Consider the following 25,260-nt stretch of genomic DNA (forward strand, 5'->3'; position numbering starts at 1 on the left):
TGCTGCAGCACTTGGTTTAAGTTCAGTGACCTCACCCTAGCCTACCCATGTTCTTCCTTATAGAACAGTTTTACTAATAACATCTCATGTAAGTACACCAACGGATAGTTTCAAACCACTTTCACATACTTTCTATCAAAAGTGTTACTTCCTTTCTTGAGTCTCATACCGTAAGTTCCTAGAGGGCAGGAGTCATGTTTTGCTTACCTCTGCCACCTCACTGCCTAGCAGAAGCTGAGGCACAAGGTATGCGTGCAGCGTACTTCCTTGAAACGAATAGGTAGGTCATGCTTTTGAGGCAGAGTGGGGAAAGTGGATGACAATTTTTCCGGCAGTTCTTCCCTCTAGGACTGGCACAAAGCAAAGTCAGGATGCCAGGACACTTTCTCTCCCCAGCTCACCCCAGGACAATTTGACGGTTCTTATTTGATTCATGGGCTATCATCCTTTATCGTCATTAGTTACTTGATGCTCATACTGTCTTCAGTTTGGCCAGTGATAGCCTCTTCAGGTGGCCCTCTGTCGTTTGACATGTCACCATCATTCTGGAAGCAGTCCTTACTATTTGGCACAATCAGATGTTCAGGCTCATCTCATACCTTCGCTATCCCAGCCCTACAAGTACTCATTTCTCTAAGGAGTCCTACCTGGATCCTATTATTGGAGAATGGTATGTATGTATGTATGTATGTATGTATTTATTAAAGATTTTATTTATTTATTTGACAGAGAGAGAGACAGCCAGCGAGAGAGGGAGCACAAGCATGGGGAGTGTAAGAGGGAGAAGTAGGCTCCCAACAGAGGAGCCTGATGCGGGGCTCGATCCCAGGACTCTGGGATCACGCCCTGAGCCGAAGGCAGATGCTCAACGACTGCGCCACCCAGGTGCCCCTGGAGAATGGTATTTATAAACCAATCTGTGTACAAAATGTGCTCATTGCAACTGGAGCATGTTATTTCTGGGCCCACTGAGGTGGACGGAGCTAGGAAACAGATGTATGTCATGCACACTCATCTGTCTGTATGTATATAAACACCTATATTTACAGACACACGCCCACCCACTTATCTATCTAGACCTTCCCTCTCTCTCTCTCCCCCTTTATCTACCTACTTACCCATCTAGTCCATGCCCGTACCTACGGTTCCAGCCCAGCACATGTGGTTTATTCGATTTTCCCTCCTTTCTGTGTTTATAGCTCCCTCCTGTCGCAAGTGAGAAAATTGATTCTCATTATTAACAACATACTTACTAATGCACTCAGTCCTGGAATGCACAGGAAGTACTTTCAGATTTGCTAATCCATATGAAAAAGAAATCTACTCAGTATTTGTTTATAGTTCTTGCTTTCCCTTAGCCTAAAGGCATTTAGTCCAAATGCTGTGTACAAAAGTTACCCAGGGTAGTTCCTTTCCAGCCCCTCTCTCTACAGACTTTCACTCATCTGCTTGGATCCATATCTCATTTCTGTATTTGTCATATCTGGCTCTTCAGGTACAGAGCCTCCCAAGGGCACCAGAGCTGTAGACCCCCTTCTCCATGGGTCTTCTCTGCTGGGGTGAGGCCGCTCTCTCTCGACTTTGTTAGGCTCTCCGCCTTCCTCCTCTTGCCAGTTCCAGAAATGTCCTCCCTCATGCCCCCTCCTATTCTTTTTGTAACTAAAATTGATTCCTTTTTAGGGAGTACTTTGCTATCATTTCATAGGGATCTTGGGAAAGAGAGAGACACCTTATGTTCCCATTCTGCTGTCCCCGACCCCCCGGGGACTCCAGAGTCAGGGAGATCTAGCTTTACAAACTGTGAGACATGGGCATGCTCCTTGACCTCTCTGTGTGTCTCAGATTCCTCCTCTAGGATGTGAGGGTGAGAAGCTGCCCATCACATGGATTTAATGAGGACTGAACTAGACCTTACGTGTAAAGTGGCCGACACGGTGCCTGGCACTGTGGGCAGGAAATGACACCTGCGTGCAACTCCCACTGAGTGGCCACTTATTTGTTTGCTTACTCATCCTGGACCTACTAAGTGCTAGGTATAGTGGAGTCCCTGAGCATAAACAGGGCAGGGAAGTCTCAGTTCCCAGTGTGGTCATCCCAACTGCCGGTCCCTGAGCTGGCGGTGTTTTTGGCAAGATGCTGCTTCTCCAGGCTTGGCTTCCTTCAGTCCCAGGATGAGCTTTTGGCCTGGGACTTTTAAACTTCTTCCCTGGCCTGGAGTCAAATGGTCTGTGGGGAGAGCTTCCCCCAGCTGTGTGCCAGTGTGCCTCCGCTGAGCCGCTGCTTTTATGCTGAGGACACATGATTGTCTCTGATGGGAATGAGTGATGAGCTGAAGACTTTGGTAGAGTGAGGCCAAATCCCTGTGTGGCTCCAGGAACGAGGATAAAAATAGCCCGACTAATTGCTCATGCTCTTTTAAGGATTAAAAGTCAGCTTTCAGGCAAGCTGTGAAGCTCCATGACCAGGACAGCAAGGGACACGGTTCCTTTTTTAGAGGTTTGGTCAGCACTCCCTGTGTACTGCTGGCTCCTGGGCTTCTGTGGTGCTATTCTCACTTGAGTAAGGGGTCACCTTCACTAGTCTACACCCCATGAGGGCAGGCATGGGTCTGAGGTGTCCTTACCCAGGGATGGGTGTCCCTGGTATGGGTCTGGCACACTAAAGGTGCTCAATAAACATTTTTAAATGAATATATGAACTGTGAGAAGGCTATATTTTTTTAAATAGCCTTTAGAATAAGATTTGTAGTTGAATCAATAGTAATGCACCAATGCCAATTTCCAGGTTTTCATATTGTACAAGAGCCGTGCAAGATGTCACCACCGGAGGAAGCTGGGTAAAGGGTACATGGGACCCTTTGTACTATTTTTGCAACTTCCTGTGTGTCTGTAATTATTCCAAAATTTAAAAAAGCAACAAAAATAACCTTTAGTTAGGCTCATGTCAATACTCTTATCACTTGGAGGAAGCAGTGCTGAAAGATGAATTGATTAAACCCCTGTTTGTGGCAATGCTTTTATTTCATTATTATTTTTGAATGTCAACATACGGTTTATTCATATGATTCAAAATTTTTTTATAATCATATTTTTATTATATTATGTTAGTCACCATACAGTAGATCCCTGGTTTTTGATGTAAAGTTCGATGATTCATTAGTTGCGTATAACACCCAGTGCACCATGCAATACGTGCCCTCCTTACTACCCATCACCAGTCTATCCCATTCCCCCACCCCCCTCCCCTCTGAGGCCCTCAGTTTGTTTCCCAGAGTCCATAGTCTCTCACGCTTCGTTCCCCCTTCTGATTACCCCCCTTTCTTTATGTATAAATGAGGTCTACAATGGATAGTCTCTGCCCCAGCCACTCCGTTTCCCTCCTCATTGGCAACTATTGTTAATGTTCTTTGTTTCTTGTGTTAATTTTCCTGAGATTGTGTGCACACATACACACATGTACTTGTGAATATATATGTGTGAACATAAGTATATTTGTGCACGTGTATATTTATATACGGTTCTGTTATTTTATTTTCCCACTTAACCATGGAGGCTTTTTATATCATTATACAAAGAGCTTCCTTATTGTCTGTTATGGCTGTACCACATCATCTTTTTTTTAGAGAGAGGGAGGGGGGAGAGGCAAAGGGAGAGGGAGAGAGAGAATCTTGAGCAAGCTCCATGACTAGCATGGAGCTGGATGTGGGGCTTGAGTTCACGACCCTGAGATCATGACCTGAACTGAAATCAAGAGTTAGATGCTTAACCAACCGAGCCACCCAGGTGTCCCTGTAACCCAACATCTTTTATGGCCTCCCACTGATGGACATTCATGTTTCCAATCCTATTGCTCTTATAGACAAAGCCGTAATGAATAATCTTGTTCATTTGTCACTTCCCAAGTGTGGGAATGTGTTTGCAGAATACATTCCTAGAGGTGGAATTGGGTCAAAGGATCTGAGCCTCATAATCTTGAGAAGGCTAAATTGTCTTCTACAGAGCTTGTTCCATGTTACACACCCACCAGTAATGTGTTTTATGAAATGCTTGTATTAATGCAGTGATTTTGAAAGTAATTTGTGACTCCTCTGTGAGACTGGTGAAAGCTATGGACATGGACCCAAGAGAAACACAAACCATACAATATTTCACATACAATTTCAACTGGCTCAGAAACTCCTGAGGGCTATCCATGCATACTCGTTTAAGACACCCTGGCTGAGGGGGGAAGAGCTTTAGGGCCAACCCACCTAAGTTCACCCCTTAACTCTACCATTTCCCAGCTGTGGAATGTCCGGCAAGTGGTTTCACCTCTTCACGTCTCAGTTTCCTTTTGGAAGGAAAGGTACAATAATCCTATTTCATAGGACACTTGTGAGGATACATACTTTCGTGTAGAGCATCTAATGTAGAGGTTGGAATATAGCAGGTGCTCAATGTATGGTTTGTACACACACCCACACCTTGCTCCCACACACACTCATGTGTACACAATACCTTCCATTCCTTTTCAACCTAAGTTTCTAGTTGTCTCTGGAGTAACTCCTGCTAGATTCACAAGATCAACGCTTGAAGCATAATTCCCCAAAGTGGGGTCCTTGGACCAACTGCATAAGAATCACCTGGGGGCCTTAATTAAAATGCAGATTCCTGGGCCCCACTGTAGATCCATGGAATTAGAACTTTTGGAAGAGGGGTTCAAGGAGCTTCATGCTTGGGGATTCTCTTAAACAATGAAGTTAGAGAAACAGTACTATACAGTTTGATAAATTCCTTCTAGTCCCTATACCTGAAATTCTAGTAGTTACCACAATGTGGCTTTGTCAGTGGGAGCCTATACCCAGCAAATGGATAGGTGTAGACACCTGAGAGAAAGCAGGACTCGTATATGGGACAGTCTCCTTTGGTTCCATCTACAAAAATACTATTACTTATGGATGTAACAGACAGCATGAACTCTATTCTCATCAGGAATCTTTCTCAAAACAACCAGGGAGACCAGGACTAGATGCCTATGGTAGGGGTTGGGATGGAGGCCCAGGGTATCAGGTTTGGTGAAGAAAGTCTGCCATGGCTAGGGTGGCTGACCCATGGCCAGGAGCTGGGAATAAGACTGTATACAGCCAGGCAGTGGTCACCGGGGGGCTTGAGGGCACAGGCTTAGAAGTACCAATCCCTTTAACTCTCAGAACTGGTGTGGTAAGTGATGGTCTAGGGCTGAAGTCGCCAGATTTAGCAAATAAAAATACATGACATGCAGTTCAATTAGTTAGTTCAATTAGTTAAATATATATATAATATATATGTCCTGTATAATATTTGGGACATACTTACATTACAAAAGTTATGTGTTGTTTATCTGAAATTCAGATTTAAGTGGGTATCTTGTATTTTATCTGGCAACCCTACCCAGAGCTTCTCTGCACTGCCTCTAACCTCAGAAGAGGGTTGGAGCCCCCATGTGACTTGCACAGAATCTGGAGCTCCGTGACTTTGGCCCAAGGTGGGCACTGCATCCAGTGTGGGTGAGGAGCAAGTAGGGTTGGCGTGTGGACTTCCAGGAGGGAGACATCCTGTCCTTGCCTGCGTCTGGGCAGGGACGGGAAATGAATTTGTGCCAATCAGTGTTATGAGATGCTGGCACCGGGCTAAGCCTTCACTATGGTCTCCCTTAGCCCTCCTGCAACTCTTTGAGTTAGGTGTTATCGCTGTTATCCCTGTCTTAGAGATGAGGAGACTGGAATTCCACAATGCAAAGACCATAGGACTGCTGAGTGCAGGAGCAGGGATTGAAGCCCCTGGGGCTGCTGCCAGGTCTGGGATTAGCTGAACCTCCTAGGCTCTTCTCTCTGGTAATCCCAAGGGTTTAAGGTGGGAGCAGTCCCCACCCATGAATCCCCGAGACAGGAAGTGTTCCCAGTTTTTCCTGGCCCAGGGCCAGGGTCTTGTCCAGCCTCACATGCTTGCTGGGGATTCCAGGCTGGGAGGCGGATCTGCAGTTTCTTTGGTCCCCGTCTGGCCGGCACGGTGCTCAGCGGCACAGGCTGCCCATGGGCACTGCCACCCACTGTGTGGGTGCCCATGGGAGGCACTCAGGGCAAGCTCCTGCCTCACAGGCCCAGCCTGCCCTGAGCTCTGGGGCTGCAGCTTCCCCTGCCGTTAGCCCCCTGAGTGGGGCCAGAGGGGGCTCCCCGAGGAGCTTCAGGCTCCAAGTCCCAGCCCTTCTAGGAGGAGGCGGTGGCCGAGGCTCAGCAGCCAGAGGCTTCTCAGCTCGGAGCTCCAGAGCCAGATGTAACATTGACCTTAAATGGTAAAAGCTCCCCAGAGTGAAGAGAGGCTGGCCAGAGGAGGAAAGGGGAATAACTCAGTTTTAGGTAAGTCATTGCTATATCTAAGAATAACCTGCTCTTCAGCCGGGACGCAAGGGAACTCTTCTCCTCCTTAAAGGTACAGGGTGCTGGGATGGGGCGCTTGACTTTCAGGGGAGTTGGCTTTGTTGGGTGCCATTTCAGCTGAGTATTTTTATTGTTGCTGTCATCATGATTTTTAAATAAGGAGTGAATCTTGCCAGTCCTAACTTAACTAAACCGTGCTCTGTCTGCTGCTGTTGGAAAACATGCACAGGCTAGGGTGAAAATGTGGGTTCTGACTGGAGAGCCCACCCCCACATTTCCTGTGGGCCCCTCTGGGGAATAGCGGGTTCCCAGCTTATGTAAGTCCTCCGGGCAGGGCTCTCCCCCCACTGCCTGCTACCCCTTCCCAGCTCGGCTCTGTGCTTACTTGTGCCTCCCTCTGCCCACCCCCCCCAACCCTGTGCCGCAGCTGTGTCCACTTAGGACCCTGTGTGGGGCCAGCCCTGTCCCCATCCTTGACCTTGCCCCCATTTCTGTCCCTGCCCCTCCTGTCCTGTGTTCTGGTCACAGCCCCTGTTTTCATCTCTGTCTCCATCTCTCCTGGGTCCAGCTTTGCCCCCTGTGCCCTTTCCTCCGTGGAAGGAGTGTGCCCAACCTGTGCCCTTAGCCCTGCTTGCCTCGAGGAGCTTGGTGTCAAAGCTATCCTACAATAAATGGCACTCAGGGCTGCCTTTCTCCAAAGGAAGGGCCAGGGGACAGAAGGCAGAGAAGGGCCTAGCTGTCTTGTTCCCTCCTGCCCAGGAAAAGTTCGTGAAAGCCTGGAGATCCTCTGCAGTTTGAGTCAACAGAGTACAGGGTCTGGGACCCCTGGCCAGTGCTCCTGCCTCCCAGAGCTTGGCAGCTGGTGTCCTCTTAACACTCTCAGGCTGTTCTTTGGGGGTCTGGTGTGTGGGGGGAGTAAAGCAGCCCACAGGCTTGTCCGAGCTGGGTCTCCTGCATGGGAAAGGAGGAAGCTTCCCAGCACTATTCTGGCTGGAAGCACTAGGGAGTCGGAGTCGGCTAAGGGTTCCATCATCCCCACCAGGGGGCAATGACATGCTGGTGAGACAGGTGGGGTTAACTCCCCTGCAACCTCACCCGGCACTTTTCTGGGGAGGAAACACAGGTTAAATGACTTGCCTAAGATCAGACCACTAAGGAAAAGCAGCTCTAGGACTCGAATTGAAGTCTGACTCTAATGGCTGAGTCAACATAGTTGTGAGTGAGAGGGTACTCTCGCTTCTTGTGATTTCTGACCAAATGGACAATACAGTTGTCATCGTCATGTTTGGTTATCCTTGATACAGTGGGGTGTGTGTGCGTGTGTGTGTCTGTCTGTGTGTGTCTGGTTGGGGGTGACTATATTCACAGCTAATGTACCTTTCTTTATGCATCTGGTAAGTGGGACATTCCTGCATACTCTCAAAGGTCATCTGGGAGATATAATCAGGTGCTAATTGCTACAAGATGATCAATGATCCCATAAACATATTTTCTGGAGAAAGAAAAAAAAAGCAAACACACCATTCTTTAAGTGCATCAAACCCTGTTCTAAGCACTTCCTGTATAGTAATTCAGCATGCACAACCGTAGGGTAGGGATTATTGTTAGTGTCCTCATCTCGTAGATGGGGACATTTTAGCGTAGAAAGGTCACACAGCTGGTGAGAGGTGGTGCTGGCATTTGACACCAGGCAGCCTGTCTCTGAAGGCTCTACTCCTAACCACCGCGCTCTGTTCATCTCCAGTTTGTACCACCTCTGAGAGGGCAGTGGGGGAAGCACTGACTGTCTTCCAACACTCTGCCTAAGGCTTTCCACATGGGATTTCTTGTGCTCTCTTCAGTAATGCTATGAGGGTGGTATCTTTACCCAATTTTACACGGAGGACACTAGGACTAGGGGATGTTAATGACTTGTCCAAGGTCACCCAGCCACCAAATGACAGAGCAGGGAATTTAGTATCTTGGATGAGGATAATTAATGCCTTCTGCTTGGCACTGATTGGCAGGGGGACCAGTGGGCTCATAGCTTCAGGATGAGGGGCTCTGAGACTCTGTGAGAGGAACCTGGATGCCTGGCCTGATGGGCTGAACTACAAGTATGGCTCTCAGCTTCTCAAATGGCCCTGCCTCTTTCCCCCATGTCTTGGTAACGAAGGTGGGTGGATACAGCTCACATCTCCAGCAGGAGTGCAGACTGAGCCCCGTGAGGGCAGAGTCCTTGTCTTATTCTCCACTGTATGTCCTGCATCCAGAATGATGCTGGGGTACTGAGTATTCGGGGTCAATTTGTTTTCCTTATGAAGAAATGGACATAATGGTCACGAGTGTGCTGCTGCTAGACAGGGCCCTGGTTTATTGTGTATGTAAACCCGCTGATCAGATTCTTTCAGGCTGGCAAGTGGGGGTCTCAGGTTAGCCACCTCCTCCCACCCTGCCACCTCTTCTGGGTAGCTCATGGGGCCACTGGGCTGCCTCTCAGCTGTTCTCTCGGTGGCTCAGCAGTCACCTGAGGGGTTCTGACTGAGGTGAAGCAGAGACCTGGATGGGTGGTAGAGGAGAGATTTTGCCCCTGCCACTTGGGGAGCTCTTTGAATTAGTGGGATGGAGATAGAGAACCAAGTTCTTATGTAGTAAATGCAAAAATTGATATAAATTGAGTCCCACTTGAGGTCCTTGTGCTGGGGTCTGTTCTAGAATGTTATTTCACTTACTCCTTGTGATAGTGAGGAGGGGACTGTGGTGGAAAGAGGTATAGCAATGTGCCCATGGCCATGAAGCTGGTAGGTGGTGAGCAGGGATTCCAGCTCAGGCCACTTGGGTCCAAAGCAGGGACTTCCTGTGTTAGATACCACCCTGCCGCTGGTTAGTAACACGCATCGTAGGGAAGTTATTGAGTGCCCCAGTCCAAATGATGGAAAAACCAAGAAAAGGGGGAAAGGGATATTGTGTTTGTCCTATAGACGCTGGAGGTCAGAGTCTGAGGTTCAGGGGACAGCTCAGGACAGCCTTCCTAGATGGGATGCAGAGGCAACAGACGCCCGTGACCTTGGACAAGCCCTGCCTTCTCTGCAAGGGCCTTCTCCAGAGGAGAAGGAAAGCAGGTGACAGCCAGTCAGCCAGGAAACCTCCCTCCCAGTGGGCCACAGCTGTAAAAAACAATTTTCAAAGGTTGGGGTTAATCAGTTCTGGTTACTTTCTTCCTAGTGCTTTTTATACGTATAATTTTATTCAACTTCTTTACCTGGTAATAAAAGTAATATACATTCTGTGCTAAAATTTCTTAGAAAATATATAAAGAGATATAAATAAGAAATTCAGAAGTATATATGAAGAAATAAAAAATCCCTCCAGAATCCTGTCACTCAGAGATAAATATCGGGTTTTTGTTTTTTGTTTTTTAAATATTTTACCCATTGATTTGACAGAGAGAGAGAGCACAAGCAGGGGAAGCGGGAAAGGGAGAAGCAGGCTCCCCACGGAGCAGAAAGCCTGACGCGCAGCTCGATCCCTAGACTTGGGGATCACGACCTGAGCTGAAGACAGACGCTCAACAGACTGACCACCCAGGCGCCCCAAATATTGTTAATATTACAGTGTATTTCTTTCTTTATCTTTCTCTGTATTTTATAAAACTAAGGTCTTACTATATGTGGTTTTGTAGTCTGCTTTAAAATTTTTTTTAAAGATTTTATTTATTTATTTGAGAGAGAGAGCACACAAGTGGGGGTGGGGGTGGGGAGGGGTAGAGGGAGAGGGAGAGGGAGAAGCAGACTCCCCACTGAGCAGGGAGCCTGACAATGTGGGGCTCGATCCCAGGACCCTGGGATCACGACCCGAGCTGAAGGCAGATGCTCAACAGACTGAGCCACCCAGGCGCCCCTGCTTTAAAAATTTTTAAAGACTTAATTTTTCTAGGGCAGTTTTAGGTTCATAGCAGGAAGAAAGGTACAGAGATTTCCCCACATACCCCCTGCTTCACACGTGCATAGCCTCCCCCATTAGCAACACCGCCTACCAGAGTGATTCATTTGTTACAAATGGTGACACATCATTATGACCCCAAGTCCATAGTTTACCTTCAGGTTCACTCTTGGTGTTGTTCATTCTATGGGTTTAGGCAAATGTATAAGGACATGTATCCACCATTACAGTATCATGCAGAGTAGTTTCACTGCCCTAAAGATCCCCTGTGCTCCAGCTACACACCCTTCCTCCCAACCCTAACTCCTAGCAACCACTGATCTTTTCACTTTCTCCATAGTTTGCCCTTTTCCAGAATGTCAGATAGTTGGAATCACATAGGATGTAGCCTTTTCAGACTGGCTTCTTTCACTTAGCAACATGGATTTCAGTCTCCTCCATGTCTTTTCATGGCTCGATAACTCATTTCTTTTTAGCACCAGATAGTATTCTGCTGTCTTGATGTGCTAGTTTATTTACCACTCACTTACTGAGGACATCTTAGTCTGCTTTTTATTTTAACCGGACATTCTATCATGATCATCTTTCCCTCTCATTAAAGATACTTCAAAACACGATATTTTGATGGTTGTATAACACCCTTTTAGCTGCGCCACGGTTTAGTCATCGTTTCTCTTGTTGGGCTTGGACGAATGTGGTTTTTCTTCGGGGACAGTCCCAGTGGCACACATATGATGGCTCTTCTGTACATGTATGTTGTTTGGAAACTCAGCCCTCAGAGGCGGGCTTGTGTGGTGGGGCCCAAGATGTGGCTTATTCTGCAAGATGATAGTAAGTGGGATACTGACTCAGCCCTAAACACACGAACTCACATCACGAGAATGTTATTCCCTTGTCAGTTATTTTTAGTCCTTCCATGAAGAAGCAAGCCTTGATCTGAGGTAGCCTGGAAATGAGGGGGCTTACAGGACTTTCAGCACTAAAACCAGAAGTCCGAGACCACTCAGGACAAGTCGTTCACTCTGGCTTGAACTGAGTGTGCCTTCAACGTCTTTCAGACCCTGGTTTGTCTCCCTTCTTGACAAAATGAGAGCAAGCCTTGGGCCTGGAGACTTTGTCAGGCAATAGCCAGTATTTAGTAAGTGTTTTGACTTTATTTTTATAACCCTCTCTTTGTGGTATAAGCAGTACAGACGTCTCCATTTAGGGTAGGGATATAAAGTTTCCGTTTTGGATAAATGTAATGAAAAGGGTCACTAACCCTATTGAGCACTTACTTTGTACTAGGTGCTGTTCAAAGGCTTTACGGGCAGTCCTCATTTCGTCCACACACCAACCCCCTGAAGTAGTTACTATGATTATCTCTGCTATACAGATTAGGAAACAGGCACAGAGAGGGCAAGGCCCTTGTCCAGCAACACAAAGCTGGTAAATGGCAGAGTTGGGATTTCAACCCTGGTTTTCTGGCTCATTGCTAAGGCAAAATAAAGAATGTTAAATAAATAAATGTGTAGGTGGCACACGGACATGGCAAAAAATGTGAGGGTGGTATGCAGATGACTCAAGTTTAGGAAACACTGGCTTGGAGGAAATCGGGGTTCTATGAGCAAGGGCACCAGTGAATGCAGGATGTGGGGGACAAAATCATACTCTGCTCACAGCGAGGCTGCAGGCTGGCATGCAGTGCAGAGGGCTTGGCGGCTGCCCTGGGAAGGGACACACAGAACCACACGGAGTTCTGCCACTGACGGGCTAACTGGGAGGCTGTTTCCAGAGGCCCAAGGTTCCTAGTTCATCAGAAGGAGAGAAAGCCTGAAGACACCCTTGATGTTGCTTATACACGTGTGGTCAAGAGTGCTGGCCCCTAGTCAGGAGGTGGGCTCAGTGTCCACCACGTCTTCCCTCATTATCATAGTGGAAGACGTCCTCTCGAGCTCGAGGCAGCACTGGGTTCTGGTGGAAAGGGCAGCCCCTGGAGTGACCATGTGGCTCCACCACTGGCCCGCTGTCCATCTTGGCTGTACCCAACCTTGCTGAGCTTCAGTTTCTTCTCCTGTGAGATAGAGATAATGATGGTGCTTTGCAGGGTAATTCCCTTAGCCAGGGTCTGTTCTTAGCACCCAGTAAACATTAGCTATTATTGTAGCTAGCCTCTGTCTGTCTGTCCTCTTTTAGATTCCATCAAGGAGATTTCTGTACAGGGTATGAGGCTTTGCCCATAATTTTGGGTCCTATCCTCACCTCCGTTAATGCCCCAAGGATAGTAGCGGACTTATTCTCTAGATGATTGGCCACTGGCACCCGCTGGGGTCTCTAAGGAAGCCCAGTGAAAACACCTTCTTCCTTCACTTAAGCTGTAAGTCTCATGGAGAAGTCAATCTAACATCCCCCTTATGACTGATAAGCCTTGTATTGGACAATGGGGCTTACATTGGCAGGCAAGCCTATATATAGGCTTTCTTTTTTATTATTATTTTTTAAAATTTTAATTCCAGTTTAATTAACACAAGTGTTATATTAATTTCAGGTGTACACCTCACCCATCCTTCCACCCCCCTCCCCTCTGGTAAACACCAGTTTGTTCTCTCTGGTTAAGAGTCAGTTTCTTGGTTTGTCTTTTTTTTCTTTTTCGGTTGTTTTGTTTCTTAAATTCCATATATGAGTGAAATCCTATGGTATTTGTCTTTCTCTGACTGACTTATTTCACTTAGCATTATTCTCTCTAGATCCATCCATGTTGTTGCAAATGGTAAGATTTTATTCTCTTTTATGGCTGAGTAATATTCCATTATCTGTATGTATATCATGCCTTCTTTATCAGATGATGGACATTTGGGCTGCTTCTATAATTTGGCTATTATAAATAATGCTGCTATAAACATAGGGGTGCATACATCTCTTTGAATTAGTGTTTTTGTATCTTTGGGTAAATACCCAGCTGTGGATCATATGGTAATTCTGTTTTTAATTCTTTGAAGAATCTCCATACTGTTTTCCCTCAACACTTGTTTTTCTAGTTTTTTATTTTAGGCATTCTGACAGGTGTGAGGTGATATCTTATTGTGGGTTTGATCTGCATGTCCCTGATGTTGAACAGCTTTTAACATGTCTGTTGGCCCTCTGTATGTCTTCTTTGGAGAAATGTCTGTTCATGTCTTCTGCTCATTTTTAAATTGGATTATTTAGGGTTTTCTGGTGTTGACTTGTATAAGTTTATTATATATTTTGGATCCTAACCCTTCATTGAATATGTCATTTGCAAATATCTTCTCTCATTCATCAGGTTGCGTTTCAGTTTTGTCAATTGTTTCCTTCACTGTGCAGAGATTTTTTATTTTGATGAAGTCTCAATAGTTTCTTTTTGCTTTTGTTTCCCTTGCCTCAGGAGACATATCTAGAAAAATCTTGCTATGGCCAATGTCAGAAAAATTACTGCCTATACTCTCTTCTAGTATTTTTATGGTTTCAGGTTTCATATTGAGGTCCTTAATCCATTTTAAGTTTATTTTTGTGTATAGTGTTAGAAAGTGGTCCAGCTTCATTCTTTCTTTTTAAAATTCAATTTCGTTAACATATACTATAATATTAATTTCAGGGATAGAATTTAGTGATTCCTCAGTTGCATATAATACCCAGTGCTCATTACATCAAATGCCCTCCTTAATGCCCATCACCCAGTTACCCCATCCCCCTACTCACCTCATCTCCAGCAACCCTCAGTTTGTTTCCTAGAGTTAAGAGTCTTTTACGGTTTGCCTCCCTCTGTTTTAATCTTATTTTATTTTTTCTTCCCTTTCCCTATGTTCATCTGTTTTGTTTCTTAAATTCCACATATGAGTGAAATTATATGGTATTTGTCTTTCTCTGACTGATTTATTTCGCTTAGCATAGTACCCTCTAGTTCCAACCAAACTGTTGCAAATGGCAAGATTTCATTCTTTTTGATGGCTGAGTAATATTCTATTTGCATGTGGCTGTCCACTTTTCCCAACACTACTTGTTGAAGAGACTATCTTTTTCCCATTGCATATTCTTACCTTCTTTGTCAAAGTTTAATTGACAAGTAGGCTTTCTGAAGTTGAGTTAAGCCAATTTATCCCATCCCTCTAGTGGAGGCAGGCCCCCTTAAATCATAGAGCAAGGAGGAGCAGAGTAGAATATGTTTCCCTTGCAGGCAGCACGTTCCCAAGAGAAAGGGAAGAGGAAAGGACTGAGCTAGTCAGGTTGACCCTTGTCAGAAATCCCTGTCAGATAGCCGTTTCCTTGGTGGGTGGAGGTGGGGGGAAGCCAGGAGTCTTAGACTCTTGCAGCTCTTCCCATGTGAATGAAACAATCATGTAGGAGAAGAAGCCTTATGCCCCTAGTGGTACCAAGGTGAGAGCCTAGCCCAAGCCCTGTTGCAAACCTGGTCTCTCAGGTGATGTTCATCTGACAGATGTGTCACACCCTAGTGACAGGTAGGGAACTTTCAGGTTACAGGGCTGCCATGTAGTCCCAAGAGGGTGGGCACCCCAGCTCCTCCCTTTTCCCCAGGGATGGAAAGGATGGAACCCCATCCTTTCTCTTCACAAGTTGCCCAGCTGGCACCTGTTTGAAGAGCAGTGCTTCTGCGGACGAGACAAGCATCAGAGGCCTTGAGCTTTGGGGCAAGATTCTGAGCAGCTACTCTATTCAGCCTTCTCTGCTTTGTATATCTCTTTTGTCTTCTTTCAGTATGTGACAATCTTGATCAGGCCTCATAACCTTGTCTATGGGCAAGCGCCTTCTTCTAGTAGGAAAATACAAGTCTAGAATCTCTATTACATGAAATGCATGTCCTGCACTGTGAGTCTTGTGTCACTCTCTGACTCACCAAGACTTGTGCCCTAAAAGATCACAGATCCTGTGATGATCCCCCAGTCTGTCTCCGAGGCTGTGTGGGGTAGTGATTGGGACCTCAGCTTCTCAAATCAAATGACCTGAATTCAAGTCTCTGCCTTGCAACTTACTGTCTGACCTTGGGCAAATGATCTAACCTCTACAGCCTGACTTTCCTGATGTGTAAAATAGGGCTGATGATGACCATAATATATCTTGCTCAAAGACTTGTCATGAAGATGAAATGGATCGGTGTATTTAAATAACTTATCTGTATATAAGTACTCGATGAATAATAACTATTATTCAAGCCCAGATTAACATCAAGTGCATGGAACTCCTCTATTTTGTGGCCCCAAAGGGTCCGGCTGTCTTGTCATGATAGTTTCAACCTGTTTGGGGCTTGGTTCCCTGGTAGAAAGAATATAATATCTTCCTGAACTTCTTATCTAAGACACTTTTCCTGTTCCCCAGCTGAAGTCAAACTGGTCCCTAATGTAGATTGGAAGGTGATGGTGATGAGGCTAAGTACTGTCAGGAGGAAACTAGATGGTTGGATACCAAGAGGACCCCCTAAGGACCATCATCTTGGGGATGTTCCAAGGTCCTGGGCCTATCCCTAAGCCTGGTCAGTGGCCCAGAATTGATTGTTCACATGGAGACTGACCCCTGACAATCAAACTCATGAGACTGAAGTCTATAATTCTGAATGTCTGTGTGCTAATGTATGGTGATCAAAAGACCTGGAAGATGAAGATTTTGCTCAGAAGATAGAAAATTCTGAGGGGTGTTTCACCTAGGCTACAGTCTGGTCCAGTAGCCATCTCTGCCTACAACAGAGAGACTTATCCACAGCACACGCTCCTGGAAGCCTTAGATAAGCATTTCTCTTTGGGGTTCCCTTTTACTTTATAGAAAGATAAGGTTTTCTGGAAGGTAGTTCAGAGAATCAAAGGAAAAAGTAGACAGCTAGGTCTCAGGAAGATAATTCCCAGAGCAGTGCTGGGGACCTGATAGCAGACACTTGCCAACTTTTTTCCTAGAGAAAAGGTCTTCTGTAAGACAAAGGTTTTTTGATGGTTAATCTCATAAATTTAAAAAATTGTTTTAGCATGCACCTCTATTTTATGTGCATTTCTTTATTTTAAATAATATTCATGAGCTACATTAATATGCCAGTTATTTTATAAAACACATAAAACCAGAAAATTTTAAGGGCAGACAAAGATGAAATTATATATGAAAACCATGCTTTATTTTTTTAAACAGTGACACCAGCTTTCTTTAAAAGAGTATTCCTTAGCGAGAGAGCTCATTACGTTTTAAAATCTCAGCACTTTGGATAACCCCTGGCTTTAATGACTATCACGATAAATGAGATACTGCAACAATCGTTCTCCCAGCAAGGAACCAAATCCACTCAACTGGCTCAAGAGACTTTAACAGAAGGACTATTTACAAAAGATGGTGCCTAGGCACCGCAAAACCAGCAACAGCAGGAGGCTGTTACCAGCCCTAGCTGGGAGGAGCAGGAGAAAAAGGAGGAAGAAGTTCCCTCTAGAATGAGCTATAGTTAAGGAAGGATACAGCCATGCCAGAGATGTAGTGCTGAAACAAGAAGGAACAGGGAAGAAAATGCCCCAACCTCTCTCTCTTCCCACCTCCTGATGGCCCATTGACCAATCTCAGGTAGCAAGCATGGAAGCCCAAGTGGTACATCCTGTACGTGTCATCTGGGAGCACTGGGCACAGAATGGATGGTGGTGGGGGAGAGGGGGCAGGGAGAGAGGGAGGTTGGGAAGAGGATAACCAGCTCAGATAGCTGACGGAGAAGAAGGGCATCTTTACTTACGGAGTTGTAAGTAAAATTGTAAGCAAAACTCTCAGTTTGATTCACCAGTTTGCAAACTGTTTGAGAGTTGCTTTTGGTGTTAGTAGTATCTTCATTCCACATTTTTTACAGAAGCCGTTTAAGCCACTTGCCCATTTTATGATGGTTGGATTGGTTAAACCTAGATAAATGTATTTCACTAACCCACTTACTTGGGCACATACAAATTGTGTCATACTTCCCCGAAAGCAAATGATTACATGAGGGTGCTATTATGTCAGTCCCTTAGCATTATAGAGTTTCTCCTGTTCCTTCAGGACATCTTACAAACTGGATGTGACAGTGACCTTTCTTTTTTTTTTTTTTAAGATTTTATTTATTTATTTGACAGAGAGAGAGAGAGACAGCAAGAGAGGGGACACAAGCAGGGGGAGTGGGAGAGGAAGAAGCAGGCTCCCAGTGGAGCAGGGAGCCCGATGTGGGGCTCGATCCCAGGACCCTGGGATCATGCCCTGAGCCGAAGGCAGATGCTTAACGACTGAGCCACCCAGCCGCCCCTGACAGTGACCTCTCAACATAGGGACTGAATGAAGGCACCATTGCCAATCTGCTTATTTAATACTAAGAAAGTAGAAATTAGTAACAGGTTCTAGCTGTCTTTCGATTCCAGCGGATTATCTTGCACATTCCCTGGGCATTCATACTCAGAGTGGAGTACAGATGTCGCCATCAGGAACCATCCCTTGTACAAAGGGGTTCCTCCTAGAGAAGGGGAAACTGCCAAAAGCAAAAGTCTTTCCAAAGGATGTCGTCACCTGCCAGCTCATAATCATCTTCCTGTCCTGCCATCTGGAGATCCCAGTCAAGCCTCTTCTTTTTCTTTTTTTTAAGATTTTATTTATTTAGGGACACCTGGGTGGCTCAGTCGGCTAAGCATCCAACTTTTGATTTCAGCTCAGGTCATGATCTCAGCATCTGGGATCGAGCCCATGCGGGGCTCCATGCTCAGCACGGAGTCTGCTTAAGTTAAAAATAGAGCTACCCTATGATCCAGCAATTGCACTACTAGGTATTTACCCCAAAGATACAGACGTAGTGAAGAGAAGGGCCATATGCACCCCAATGTTCATAGCAGCATTGTCCACAATAGCTAAACTGTGGAAGGAGCCAAGATGCCCTTCAACAGATGACTGGATTAAGAAGATGTGGTCCATATATACAGTGGAATATTACTCAGCCATCAGAAAGAAGGATTACCCAACATTTGCAGCAGCACGGACGGGACTGGAGCAGATTATGCTAAGTGAAATAAGTCAAGCAGAGAAAGACAATTATCATATGGTTTCACTCATTTATGGAACATAAGAAATAGCAGGAAAATGGGTAGGAGAAGGAAGGGAAGAACGAAGGGGGGGCGTAAACAGAAGAGGGAATGAACCATGAGAGACTGTGGACTCTGGGAAACAAACGGAGGGCTTCAGAGGGGAGGGGGTGGGGGATTGGGATAGGCCGGTGATGGGTATTACAGAGGGCATGTATTGCATGGAGCACTGGGTGTTATACGCAAATAATGAATCCTGGAACACTACATCAAAAACTAAGGATGTGGGGCGCCTGGATGGCACAGCGGTTAAGCGTCTGCCTTCGGCTCAGGGCGTGATCCCGGCGATCTGGGATCGAGCCCCACATCAGGCTCTTCTGCTATGAGCCTGCTTCTTCCTCTCCCACTCCCCCTGCTTGTGTTCCCTCTCTCGCTGGCTGGCTCTCTGTCGAATAAATAAATAAAATCTTTAAAAAAAAAAAAAAACTAAGGATGTACTGTATGGTGACTAACATAACATAATAAAAATTTATTATAAAAAAAGAATTTACTAAAATAAACATAAGCCACAACTATTTGTATAGAATACAAACAAGTGGAAAATTCCAGTGATCATTCTGGGGGCATGTACTTTGTTCTCCATTTTGAATAAAGGCAATGACAAAGGAAAAAAAAAAAAGAGGGATTCTCTCTCCCTCTGCCCCTCCCCCCTGCTTGTGCATGCCCCCCCCAAATAAACAAATAAATAAATAAAATCTTTTTTAAAAAGATTTTGAGAGAGAGAGACAGAACATGAGCAGGGGAAGGAGGCAGAGGGAGAGGGAGAAGCAGACCTTTTGCTGAGCAGGGAGCCTGACATGGGGGCTTGATCCCAGGACACTAAGATCATGACCTGAGCCAAAGGCAGACACTTAACCAACTGAGCCACCCAGACAGCCCCCAGTCAAGCCTCTTAACACTTCAGGCACATTTACAGACAATTTCTTGGGTTACGTCCATAGATAACTAATCATATCCCTCGCATGTGTTTGTTTCACATGGTTGTATTGGAAGGCAGCCTTATTTCCCCATGTACAGACAATTCTGACAGGTCTGGGGTTCACAGGGCCTTACACTGATAGAGGCAGACAGTTCTCTGGTCAGCTGGGCCCAGCAGAAAAAGAGGAGTGTGGGGATGGGCCTCAAGGATATGGCACATTAGACCCAGAAACACTAGGCAAGTGTTGCCCCTGTCTCATGACTCCTACGGTCTGTAAGACACAGAAGTTGCTCTGAAACACAAAGAAAGCAAGCCTGCCTTTTTAGAGTCCTGGAGGGCAACATTCCACTTGCCAAAATCTCTAGGGGGCTTGTTTTGCTTGACAATAACAAGAGTGATAATAATGTACTTATCGGGTACTGTAACGGCTATCATTTGTTGAACACCAGCTATATACTGTGTTAAGCGCTTTATGTATATTCTCTTACATTTTTGTAGCACCCTGTGAGATAGGAAATAATATTATCTCCATTGTGTTGATGAGAAAACCAAAGCTTTCTGAGGTTCATTAGTTAACTCAGGATTTCAGTGGAAAGTGTCAAGGTCAAGGCTCAATTGCCCTTGGTGCAAAGTGCATGCAGCCCATCAACAGAGGGAATCTCACACTTGGAGCTCTCAGGCCAGGAGGAGGTAGAAGTTACACTAGTAAGACCTTTAAAAAGGTTAGGTCATCATGAGTTTATAGAACAGTATTAAAGGAAACTAGAACCTTGCAAGTTTATAGCAGGTTCTTGGTGGATATTGAGTAAGTGAATGAATGAACAAACTCTAGGTTTGAAGACAGTGAATGTCTTCCAATTTTCATCCCTGGTGCTGAAATGAAGACAACATATAAGCAAGGGGTCCCAAGTTTTAGGCTTGGCTCTGCTTCCAACTCATTTTGTGCCCTTGAGCAAATCACTTTTGCCTTCTGAGGCCTTGGTTTCCTCATCTGTGAGTCGTTCATTCTCCAAGCCCCAGTGATTTACCTCAATAGTCGTATGACTGAGGCCATTCTGGAGCATTGATTGTGTTAGTTGCTGCATCTGTGACAAGGAGGATTTCAGGGCTGTTAGAAGAGTCAGCTATTATTGTCTGTTTTCTAAAAGCCCATGCAGTGCCTTTGTGGGCCGTCAGAACTGGCATCAGGTCCAGAGTAAAATGGAAGGCTGTATATATAAGAAAACATTTACTGCTGAAGGGAATGCTTATTCATTCTCTTTCTTATTAGCAAGGCACTTGACTCATGTTTTGGATATTTGCTGTTCAGATCAGAGATGTGTTGTGTTTGTTGCTAACAAAAGCAGCCTCTGGAGCCTGGTTCCTCTTCCCTCGTACTACAGGGTCAGCTGCTCCAAGCCCTTCGGCTCTGGGAGCAGTTGGGTGTGTACTATGGAATGGAGTCAGAGGCAAAAAAGACCGGAAGTCCCTTGGAAGAGATGTGAGACACCAGAATTTGAGGACCTCCCGGAGGCACTGGGTATGCCTTCAGAGCTCCCTAAGTGGAGGAGATCTTGGGAACCTAAGGAGACCCCCTAAAATGATTTGAGCAGCTAACTATCCTCTGCAGAGCATGTTGTCAGACTGTATCTCAGGGGATCCTCCCAGAAGACCACACAGCCATATTTGCATAACCTCATATGGATTGTCTGGATTTCATGATTTTATGCATTATATATAGCCCTGCCCCTATCGCCTTACTTTTCAGAGCACAGTCTAGGAGGGACCAACAGCATCAGTATCACCTGGGAGCTTGTTAGCAATGCAGACTCTTGAGGGCTGCCTCAGACCTACTGAGTCAGAATCTGCAGCTTAACGAGATCCCTAGGTGATTCATGTGCACATCACAGTCTGAGACATGCCACCTGCCGCACTGTCCATGGTACTACTGGGAGTATCTCAATCACAGGTCACACTGTTACTTCAAATTACAGCAAGAAGTTTTGTGACAAAAAATTTGGAAGAAACTCAAACACTTGGAGACTAAGAACCATTCTGCTCAGGAATGACTCGATAAACCAGGAAATCAAAAATCAATTTAAACAGTTTATGGAGACCAGCGAGAATGAAAACACAACAGTCCAAAACCTATGGGACACGGCAAAGGCAGTCCTAAGGGGGAAATACATAGCCATCCAAGCCTCACTCAAAAGAATAGAAAAATCTAAAATGCAGTTTTTATATTCTCACCTCAAGAAGCTGGAACAGCAACAGAGGGACAGGCCTAATCCACGCACGAGGAAGCAGTTGACCAAGATGAGAGCAGAAATCAATGAATTAGAAACCAGGAGTACAGTAGAGCAGATCAACAGAACTAGAAGCTGGTTCCTTGAGAGAATCAATAAAATTGACAGACCACTGGCAAGACTTATCCAAAAGAAAAGAGAAAGGACCCAAGTTATTAAAATTATGAATGAAAAAGGAGTGGTCACGACCAACACCAATGAAATTGGAAGGATTATTAGAAACTGTTATCAACAGCTATATGCCAATAAACTAAGCAATCTGGAAGAGATGGAGGCCTTCCTGGAAACCTATAAACTACCAAGACTGAAACAGGAAGAAATTGATTTCTTAAACAGGCCAATTAATTATGAAGAAATTGAGTCAGTGATAAACAACCTTCCAAATAACAAAACTCCAGGCCCGGATGGTTTTCCTGGGGAATTCTACCAAACATACAAAGAAGAAATAATACCTATTCTCCTAAAGCTATTTCAAAAAATAGAAACAGAAGGAAAGCTACCGAACTCATTCTATGAGGCCAATATTACCTTGATCCCCAAACCAGGCAAAGACCCCCTCAAAAAGGAGAATTATAGACCGATTTCCCTAATGAATATGGACGCCAAAATCCTCAACAAGATCCTGGCTAATAGAATCCAACAGTACATTAAAAGGATTATCCATCATGACCAAGTGGGATTTATACCTGGGATGCAAGCATGGTTCAACATTTGCAAATCGATCAGCGTGATACATCATATCAACAAGAAAAGACTCAGGAACCATATGATCCTCTCAATCGATGCCGAAAAAGCATTTGACAAAATACAGCATCCTTTCCTGATTAAAATCCTTCAGAGTGTAGGAATAGAGGGTACATTTCTCAATCTCATAAAAGCCATCTATGAAAAGCCTACAGCAAATATTCTCAATGGGGAAAAGCTGGAAGCCTTTCCCTTAAGATCAGGAACATGACAAGGATGCCCACTCTCGCCACTATTATTCAACATAGTACTAGAAGTCCTTAACAGCAATCAGACGATAAAAAGGGATCAAAGGTATCCAAATCAACAGAGAAGAAGTCAAAATGTCTCTCTTTGCAGATGACGTGATACTCTATATGGAAAACCCAAAAGAAGCCACTCCCAAACTATTAGAAGTTATAGCGCAATTCAGTAATGTGGCGGGATACAAAATCAATGCTCAGAAATCAGTTGCATTTCTATACACGAATAACGAGACCGAAGAAAGAGAAATTAGGGAATCCATCCCATTTACAATAGCACCAAAAACCATACGTTACCTTGGAATTAACTTAACCAGAGACGTAAAGGACCTCTATTCTAGAAACTATAAATCACTCTTGAAAGACATTGAGGAAGACATGAAAAGATGGAAAAATATTCCATGCTCATGGATCAGAAGAATTAACATATTTAAAATGTCCATGCTACCCAGAGCAATCTACACTTTCAATGCTATCCCAATCAAAATACCGAGGACATTTTTCAAAGAACTGGAACAAATAGTCCTTAAATTTGTATGGAACCAGAAAAGGCCCCGAATCTCCAAAGAACTGTTGAAAAGGAAAAACAAAGCTGGGGGCATCACAATGCCGGATTTCGAGCTGTACTACAAAGCTGTGATCACAAAGACAGCATGGTACTGGCACAAAAACAGACACATAGACCAATGGAACAGAATAGAGAACCCAGAAATGGACCCTCAGCTCTTTGGGCAACTAATCTTTGATAAAGCAGGAAAAAACATCCGGTGGAAAAAAGACAGTCTCTTCAATAAATGGTGCTGGGAAAATTGGACAGCTACATGCAAAAGAATGAAACTTGACCACTCTCTCACACCATACACAAAAATAAACTCCAAATGGATGAAAGACCACGATGTGAGACAGGAATCCATCAAAATTCTAGAGGAGAACATAGGCAGCAACCTCTATGACATCGGCCAAAGCAACCTTTTTCATGATACATCCCCAAAGGCAAGAGAAACAAAAGATAAAATGAATTTATGGGACTTCATCAAGATAAAAAGCTTCTGCACAGCCAAGGAAACAGTCAGAAAAACTAAGAGGCAGCCCACGGAATGGGAGAATATATTTGCAAATGACACTACAGAGAAAGGACTGGTATCCAAGATCTACAAAGAACTTCTCAAACTCAATACACGAGAAACAAATAAACAAATCAAAAAATGGGCAGAAGATATGAACAGACACTTTTCCAATGAAGACATACAAATGGCTAACAGACACATGAAAAAATGTTCAAAATCATTAGCCATCAGGGAAATTCAAATCAAAACCACACTGAGATACCACCTTACGCCAGTTAGAATGGCAAAAATAGACAAGGCAAGAAACAACAATTGTTGGAGAGGATATGGAGAAAGGGGATCCCTCCTACATTGTTGGTGGGAATGCAAGTTGGTACAGCCACTCTGGAAAACAGTGTGGAGGTCCCTTAAAAAGTTAAAAATTGAGCTACCCTATGATCCAGCCATTGCACTACTGGGTGTTTACCCCAAAGATACAGACGTAGTGAAGAGAAGGGCCATATGCACCCCAATGTTCATAGCAGCAATGTCCACAATAGCTAAATTGTGGAAGGAGCCGAGATGCCCTTCAACAGATGACTGGATTAAGAAGTTGTGGTCCATATATACAATGGAATATTACTCAGCTATCAGAAAGAACGAGTTCTCAACATTTGCTGCAACATGGACGGCACTGGAGGAGATAATGCTAAGTGAAATAAGTCAAGCAGAGAAAGACAACTATCATATGATTTCTCTCATCTATGGAACATAAGAACTCGGATGATCGGTAGGGGAAGAAAGAGATAAAGAAAGGGGGGTAATCAGAAGGTGGAATGAAACATGAGAGACTATGGACTATGAGAACCAAACTGAAGGCCTCAGAGGGTAGGGGGGTGGGGGAATGGGATAGACCGGTGATGTGTACTAAGGAGGGCACGTATTGCATGGTGCACTGGGTGTTATACGCAACTAATGAATCATCGAGCCTTACATGGGAAACCGGGGATGTACCGTATGGTGACTAACATAATATAATAAAAAATCATTAAAAAAAAATAAAGACCCATAAAAAAAAAGAAGTTTTGGGACAGAAAATCCCATATGGAAGATATACCTGGCATTAAATCATTAAATGGCTATATAAATGCCAAGAATTCCTGGGTGGTACTGTTTGCCAAAGCCCCTCTCCTCTTTTACCCACCTGATGCTTCCCACCTTGCCCTCCCTGCCCCCAGTTGGAGAAATGACCCTTAGGGGGGAAGGGGCACATTTGTTTCTGAGTTGGTTCTTTCAGCTTTCCTATGAAACACGTGACCTCCAGAGACATCTCAATAGACGGAAGAGAGGAATGCAGGAGGCACGGCTCTCCGTACCTCAACCCAGAGGCGACACACGGTCTCTCGGCCAGAGCTAGTGGCAGGGCCCCAACCGGCTGCAAGAGAGGCACCAATGCAGAGGAGCACAGGACCACTCAGAGAGTGCTGACCATCTCTTCCAGAGGCCGAGGACTAGTGCGGCAGGTAACAGCAGAGCCTGAGGCCTCCCACAGGTGAGAAATTAAAATACTATAATGTGGGCAACCAGAGACTCCAAGCTTACAGAGTCCTAGAAAAGCTGGGAGAATTAACTCAGACGCA

General features: G+C 44.9%; 2 protein-coding genes across 6 annotated transcripts in view; one reads left to right on the forward strand and one right to left on the reverse strand.

Moving 5' to 3' along the window:
* The window catches only part of LOC123786575 (uncharacterized), a 211,407-nt gene that overhangs the window by 26,729 nt on the left and 159,418 nt on the right, over positions 1-25,260 (reverse strand). The window lies entirely within an intron of this gene.
* IRAG1 (inositol 1,4,5-triphosphate receptor associated 1) overlaps positions 5,996-25,260 on the forward strand; it is a 129,976-nt gene continuing 110,711 nt past the window's right edge. For 3 of the 5 annotated variants that reach the window (XM_087868037.1, XM_087868038.1, XM_087868039.1), the window contains exon 1: positions 6,000-6,373. In XM_087868037.1, the coding sequence (XP_087724163.1) occupies positions 6,307-6,373 (67 nt within the window). In that variant the 5' untranslated portion in view covers positions 6,000-6,306. Of the gene's footprint in view, positions 6,447-25,260 lie in introns of all 5 variants that reach the window. The other 2 variants (XM_045788856.2, XM_045788860.2) reach the window with 2 other exon arrangements.

This window comes from Ursus americanus, chromosome 16, assembly GCF_024610735.1.
Source record: "Ursus americanus isolate L20-20 chromosome 16, mUrsAme1.1.p, whole genome shotgun sequence".
Classification (NCBI taxonomy): Eukaryota; Metazoa; Chordata; class Mammalia; order Carnivora; family Ursidae; genus Ursus; species Ursus americanus.